This window comes from Myxocyprinus asiaticus, chromosome 42, assembly GCF_019703515.2.
Source record: "Myxocyprinus asiaticus isolate MX2 ecotype Aquarium Trade chromosome 42, UBuf_Myxa_2, whole genome shotgun sequence".
In the NCBI taxonomy this organism is placed as follows: Eukaryota; Metazoa; Chordata; class Actinopteri; order Cypriniformes; family Catostomidae; genus Myxocyprinus; species Myxocyprinus asiaticus.
In genome coordinates this window covers 19,767,681-19,775,191 of record NC_059385.1, presented here as the reverse complement: position 1 = coordinate 19,775,191, position 7,511 = coordinate 19,767,681, and the positions used below count along the sequence as shown (strand labels likewise).

The 7,511-nt window shown below is 36.9% G+C and overlaps 1 protein-coding gene across 1 annotated transcript; it reads right to left on the bottom strand.

The window, feature by feature from the left end:
* Window positions 1–324: 324 nt before the first annotated feature.
* Window positions 325–4,617, bottom strand: LOC127432551 (UDP-glucuronosyltransferase 2C1-like). The gene is made up of 3 exons (XM_051683763.1): window positions 4,530–4,617; window positions 3,772–3,915; window positions 325–3,192 (listed from the first exon to the last, which is right to left on the bottom strand). The coding sequence occupies exons 2-3, from the start codon at window positions 3,895–3,897 to the stop codon at window positions 1,594–1,596; spliced, it is 1,725 nt and encodes a 574-aa protein (XP_051539723.1). The 5' UTR covers window positions 3,898–3,915; window positions 4,530–4,617; the 3' UTR covers window positions 325–1,593.
* Between the last annotated feature and the right edge of the window lie 2,894 nt (window positions 4,618–7,511).

The window sequence follows — 7,511 nt, the reverse complement described above, 5'->3', positions numbered from 1 at the left end:
CTTCTTTTCTCATTCTGTCCCTGTCTGCGCTTCCAGCCTTCTCTTGTCTCATATCTGGAGAAAAGAATGTCCTCGTCAGGCCGATAAAGAGCTAGCAGGACTTCACTTCTGAGTCAAGTGCCATTTTGGTCAGTTTTGTGATCATTAAACTTCTGGATAAATTTTGTTTTAATAAATATAAAAAAGTATTGAGCTGATGTTAAATAACATTTTTGATTTTGATTACAGAAAAAAATACAAGCAATGTTCTACTGTAAATATTTATATCCATAGCGCCATCTTCTGGTGATCTTCTGTTAAACATATGTTAAAACAAACCTTGCTTAAATGTTTTTATTTTGATAACTGGTTGTACATTAACAATCATTAATTAACCATGTTTTACATAATGAAATAAGTGGTTACAATCAGATTTAACAGATTCAAATTTCTGAAACTACACATGCTTATAACTGTAAATAGATTTTCTGCAAGCTTTCAACATACCACTGTGGATCTGCTTAGTGAAGCTGGATGTCATATTGTAAACAGGCTGACTGTCTTTCGACTTATACAGCCTGGCTTAAACAATTCATTTAAATCTTGCACTTGAGTTACATTATACCAGATGAGCTAGAATAACCCTCAGAGACCCACAACAGAATTGCAACTTTTATTTAAAGCAACTAAATAATATTTAATATTCATTAAATATGGGTTAAAACTACACATAACAATAGCTGACATTCTAAACAACAATTTTGGTGGGAAAAATGTGCATATTAACTGTCTGATCTTGATAAAGTCACACAAAAATTTAACTGTTGGTTGACTTAATTGCTAACACTTATGGAACACATTTAGCTATTTTTCAAGTAAATATTTTTTTCAAATATTACATATGCAGCCTATTAAGTAAATCATAGTTAAACCATTCCAAATTATTTTAAGCTATTCCATTATTTAAAAATCTTTGTTTATGGTATTCATGGTACATGAATAGAGTTTTTTAAATTATTATTTAGATTATACCAGCAAATATTTAATCAATATCAATAGCCCTAATTAGTTGCAAAAATCAAATTTCTTAACTGTTCATTTACCCTTACTGCTAGTAATAAATTATTTGTCATTTACTTTTGTGTTTTGAATTGTGTTGTTAATTCAGAACTTCAACTTACCATCTTAAAAACAGTGGTGAAATATTGCAACTCTGAATGCCCAACATTGCAATTTTGCAATGTTTATTTCCAAAATTCACCCAAAAGAAAAATATATAAATATATAACCACTGGGTTCCTTAAAAACACTTTCAGGGAGGATTTTTTTTTCCATCAATATACATAAATGCTTGGGTCTCTGAGGGTTAAATGCATTGTTGAGCAAAAGTGGGGATTACAAGAAACTTTAAGGATTCCAGGAAGTGATCTGCACCTAATCACAAGCATACAGTTTAGTCTTGCCAGGGAAAACAAAGAAATAAGGAAAGAAACAGGGGAATTTGATAAAGAAAGAAAGAAAGTTAATGAAATAAGGAAAAACAAAGAAATAAAAACAGAAAAAGAAGAGGGAATAATAGAATACTGTATATAGCTCTCTGAATTCCTTGCCTATTCACTGAATTCTTTTTTTGCTTGCTCTTAGTTTCGGAATTGGAATGTTATTGCTTTCTTTCGAAATCATATTGCTCTCTTTCAGAATATAAATGGTCTCTTTCAGGATCTTACTGCTTTCTTTTATAGCTTTATTGTTGCTGTCTTTCACTGCCTTGTTTATCTCTCCTCTTCGTCGTTGTGTCCAGATTGTGTAGACAACCCTGTGAGTCAACAGAATTACAAAGAGAACCAATGCAGCCACATCTAGACAGTAGTAGGAGGACATGGGCATGTTGTAGGCCTCAGCGTGTAGATGGGTCGCACCTTTATTGCGCAGGACAAATTCAATCCAGAACATTGCTTTGTCAAGGGGATGCTGAGGCTGGTCTCGGTGTAGCTCGGAGAGCCTCCGCATGTTCTGACGATATGCCGGGTTCTCTAAGATATCGCTCAGAGCTTCCAGGAATTCTTCTGAAGTGCACGTGGCCACATCTAGCATTCGTGCAGCACCTCTCGCCTGAAGACGTACTATATTATCTAGCTGATCAAATAGCAAAGGTAGTCCCAGAACTGGCACCCCATGATAGATGGCTTCATACAGACCATTGGTGCCCCCATGAGCCACGAAAGCACGGGTCTTTGAATGGCCCAGCAAGTCATTCTGTGGTATCCATTGAAGAAGTAGGGTGTTATTGCCTAGTGATGATGGTTTCTCGCCAGTAACCCTCCAAACCACCTTCTGAGGGATACGGGCAAAAGCTGTGGCAATGGCTTCCATTAGCTCCTTGGGAAATGCTCCAATTAGAGTTCCCAGAGACATTACAACCACACCATGTTCCCCTGAACTCTGCATAAACTCTTCAAGCTCGGCTGGGAGAGGCTTGGACGGACAACACTGGAAGCCACCAATATAGACCAGGTTTGGCATTGAAGGTCGTGGGAACTCAAATACAAAGTCTACACGCACGAGCCATAGCTCTGCTGAATGTTGCATAGTAATGAGGTCAGCGTTAGCAGGGAAGTAGTTGAGTAACAAGTTGGTGTACATGGGGATGACCAGCCAACGTTCCAGCATGAGGTTCAGCCCATAATGCAGAAGATTCCGGCTCCTCTCTAACAGTCCCATGCGATCCGTCAGACCTGAACCAGGCACAGGCACATAGGAGATTGGAGAGGGTGCAATGGAGAAGTGACACTCTCCAAAACTCATCCAACGGACATTATACACCATTGGCAGTTGAAGGTAATGTGCCAAGATAACCCCACCAGGCGTGCCAGGGTCAGTGAGCATCAAGTCATAGTTTGCCTCCTTTATTTGTGTCATCAGAGCTTTGTTCTCCAGCATGGTGGTGAGCATGGAACAGGTTGCTTTGTGAGCCACCTGCAGGATGCCAATCAATTCAGAGATCTGGACCAGCGCCCCCATCATTGACCCCTTCCTGTTTCCCTCCAGGATTCTTTGTACCGCATTTTCGAACAGGTCCAGGCCTATCTCTTTCTCTTTGAGCTTCACTGTAATAGAGGTGTAGTAAGGCAAGCTCTCCTGAATGAACCAGCTATCTTCCAGATGAATCACACTCAGCTGGTGTCCATGAGAATGCAGCTTCTTTACCAGCACCTAGGGGGCAGTAATATAGAAATGCACTTATGAACTTATAGATTATAAACGAAACAAGCTGAATAGACCTTATTCATGGCAGTGCCATCTTTGAATATTTACGGAAATGACAATGAGGCTGTGAGGGACAGACGTACAGTCTCTTCAATGAACTGTACTGAAGTTTAAAGTGTTTTTGGATTGTTCCGCAGACACAATATTGAAAACATATCTTTCCAAGAACATTCAGTAGACAAAAAAGCTCCAGACAACATGAGATGAGGAAAATTAAATGGGATCTAGGAGCTTTATACAGCTTTATACCGAGCGTGCCAATGAAGAGATGGTTATTCCATCCCTCACATCCTCGTTTTCATTCCCATTAAAAATCAAAGACGAGCTACAGTGAATAAGGTGTATATTTTTTTAATTCCTAATGCTTTGCAAGCATATCTTTTGATCCTGGAATGTTTCATTTTGAAAATTATATTTAATTGCTGTACCCCCAGCAACCCACACCAAGTCACATAAGGATAGTAAACTGAACTGAAGTGTGTAGTGCCATAATCTTCTTCTGTTCCTGGATATTAAAATCAGTACCTCCATGTTCACCCAGTGACTGCCATCAATGGGGAAAACCAGGATCTTGGCACCATTATAAACACAGGGCAAAATGAGAAGGAGGGATGTCCATAAAAGGAAAATGAGTGGTATGTTTCCACACATTTTTTCTCGTTCTTCTACCTTAAAATAACAAAACAAAAAAAGTCAGCATCAGTTATTATTAATATTTTTTTAAAATAGTCAATTTTAATTGCTGTTTAATATTTAATATTTTACAAACTCATATTTTGTTTTACAAATATTTGTAAAATAAGAATTGATGTTATATACAGTGGGGGTTGAAAGTCCCCATATAGAGTCCACATTGCAAATCTCAGATTAAAATGTATATTTTCGTTTGATAAATTTAAAACAGAGAAATATTATAACATAAAATGAGTAAAAACTGCAAGATTCTGCATGAGTCATCATGCTAGCTTGAATGTATGCTGTCTTTAAAACAAAAAGGGACACACCAAAAAAATGAATTCTTAAATGTTGTTGTTGTTGTTTCAACTCAGTTTGTTCACTCAAATTATTTTGCTTCATATATATATATATATATATATATTAATAAATAAAATAAAAACAGAACAATTTCAGCTATTGACCCAGACTTTGAAACCCCACTGAATATATATGTGTTGTACAAATTCTCAATTCTGGATAATTAAGCTAATTCACTGTGGAAATAATAATTAAAAGATAAATTTAAAAAAAGCACTGAAAACATCATGCTTTCATAGGTTACTTACCTGAGTGGTAATTGAGCCTTTTCTCCCTCACAAAAATGATTACATTATTTTTTACCAAAAGAAAATGCACCAATTGCTAAGATCAAACTCGTATTTTGCTAAATAAAAATCCTTCACACAGGCACTTAGGATAGAGGCTAGAGAGATTATAGCTTTCCTGTTGAAAATAATTCCACTGTTTGGCCAAAGACCTATGTTGTGAAATATTTCTATAACTCGTGATAATTCTTTTCTGTCCACCCTGAAATACAAGTAGATTTTTTCCATAATTTCTTGAAATGAACTGTGATATGGTTTTCAACCTGGTCTCATAGAATGAACGACCAGGCTGGGTATTTTTCGTAAGTGCACACACAGCTTATAATAGCCTATTAATTCCTGGGAAGCCTGTTCATCAATTTTCTTCAGATTTGGGGTGTGTTGTTTGGACACTTCTACTGTTTAACACTCACATTCATTTATGGAAAAGATGCCCTTTAAACACTTAATCAATAATCACCCATGTATAAATAAATTTCTACAAAGATGTACTCAATTGCTGATGTGTGATATTTATTTATTTATTTGAATAATTCAGGATGCCTGAGCCAAACTCGGAAAAAGAAAACACACAAAATAAGCGATGGTGGTATTTCCCAAAAGTCATTCACACAAAATCATTTATATTGATCATGCAGGTTAGAAATTACACAACACTTATTGATCTTTCTTTTCAAGGTCACTTGGAATTATATGAGAGTGATTATACAGAATTTGTCTTTACTCAGTGGCTTAAACTTTGCACTTTAAGAACAATCATTATGTATTAAACACCCTCACTAGCTGTCAACATTTTTCAGGTCAGATCCATGTGGCGGCTGGGGCTTCTGGGGCAACCTTCTATGGAACAACTGTCATGACAAAAGGTGAACCAGTCTGCATTGGTGACATAGAGGAGGTGCAACTGCTACCTGTGCCATGCCCATCACTCCAACCGACCACTGTCCCACTGAGAGAACTTCTGTGGTGTTTGTAATGGGAACAGCTTGAACCACAGGCTGCGTGGTCACTATGGTGATGGTTCTCTGTTAATTTGACACAAGGAACACCAGATACAACAACAGGAAACCAAGATATCCTCAAAAAGACTGCCCTGTTCCAACACACAAACATACACACACATATAATTTATTCTTTTTACTTCCTTTTACAGAGCATAATAGTGGCTGCCCACTTTTTCAACCGTCTTGGTTCTGGAAATGTTTTTCTCATTCATTTTTTCCAAAGGGATTTCATAAAAGTCTTTGTTAAAGCCTTCTAAGCCATGAACCAATCATCCAGCTCCGAGGTAAATCACAAAATTACAAGCTTTGATTTGAAACAAAAAAGTATTTGAAAATCAGACAAAAAGATGTAGGTACAAGACTGTGTACTTAACATCTTTAATAAGGGCACAAACCACAATCCTATGAAGCATTGTGAATTACATAATAGAATTCAAATGGATGAAACTGCTGTCTGAATTTGTTGATTAAAAGTATAGAATCAATGTATTTTAAATGTATTGCAAAATATTCAGATATATACAAATATTTTAAGTGTGTAGGGAGACCAATTTGATTGTGTTATTCACAGTGCGTCATGGGAGTGGGCGGTTGCCATGGAGCTCGTTTGCTGATATTCATTGATTGGTGGATTTTCCAAATCAGGGATCTTCACCAGGAATTGCGCTATTAAACTTGTTTTTTTTTTTTTTTTTTAATTAAGATGAACAGAAGCATATACCATCAGTTAATAACCTCAGAGCTCACGGTAGGTCAAGGTTTATAATTTATCGTTAAAAATCAGTACCCCTTTGGAATAAATTAATGGGATTTTTACTTCCGGAATCAGACTGTTGTGCTCTGCAATATTGGAAGGAATCTCCCCATGGGTGTTTGCATCCAATAAAGTTCTATCACATTTTCATCTAGAGATATATATTGTTCACAAAACTGTTCTCATAGGAAATCAGCGACAAGTGGTCAGCTTTCTTGTCTGCTAAAATCATCTCTGCTTTTAGAATTTCCGAACTGTAGATTTTCCCCCCAAATGACACTTCCATGAGATGCAGTGTAAAACATGAGCAAACATCCAAATGAAATAATTTAGTCATTACATTATACTCCTAACCCAAACCTTAAACCTAACCCTAACACCACTGAAACCAAAACAGTACACTAATTTACCACAAGATCATGTTGTCATTTAAACTTTTCATTGCAATCATATCTGAGTTCTTTATTGTTTCTATTTTGCCTCTAGCAGAGGAGAGTGAAACTCATACCAATATCGTATCTGCGACGAACTGCCACCCTCATTCCCAGAATCATGGGTGGCACACATACAGGTGCATCTCAATAAATTAGAATGTCGTGGAAAAGTTCATTTATTTCAGTAATTCAACTCAAATTGTGAAACTCGTCTATTAAATAAATTCAATGCACACAGACTGAAGTAGTTTAAGTCTTTGGTTCTTTTAATTGTGATGATTTTGGCTCACATTTAACAAAACCCTCACCAATTTCACTATCTCAACAAATTAGAATACATCATAAGACCAATAAAAAAAAAACATTTTTAGTGAATTGTTGGCCTTCTGGAAAGTATGTTCATTTACTGTATATGTACTCAATACTTGGTAGGGGCTCCTTTTGCTTTAATTACTGCCTCAATTCGGCGTGGCATAGAGGTGATCAGTTTGTGGCACTGCTGAGGTGGTATGGAAGCCCAGGTTTCTTTGACAGTGGCCTTCAGCTCATCTGCATTTTTTGGTCTCTTGTTTCTCATTTTCCTCTTGACAATACCCCATAGATTCTCTATGGGGTTCAGGTCTGGTGAGTTTGCTGGCCAGTCAAGCACACCAACACCATGGTCATTTAACCAACTTTTGGTGCTTTTGGCAGTGTGGGCAGGTGCCAAATCCTGCTGGAAAATGAAATCAGCATCTTTAAAAAGCTGGTC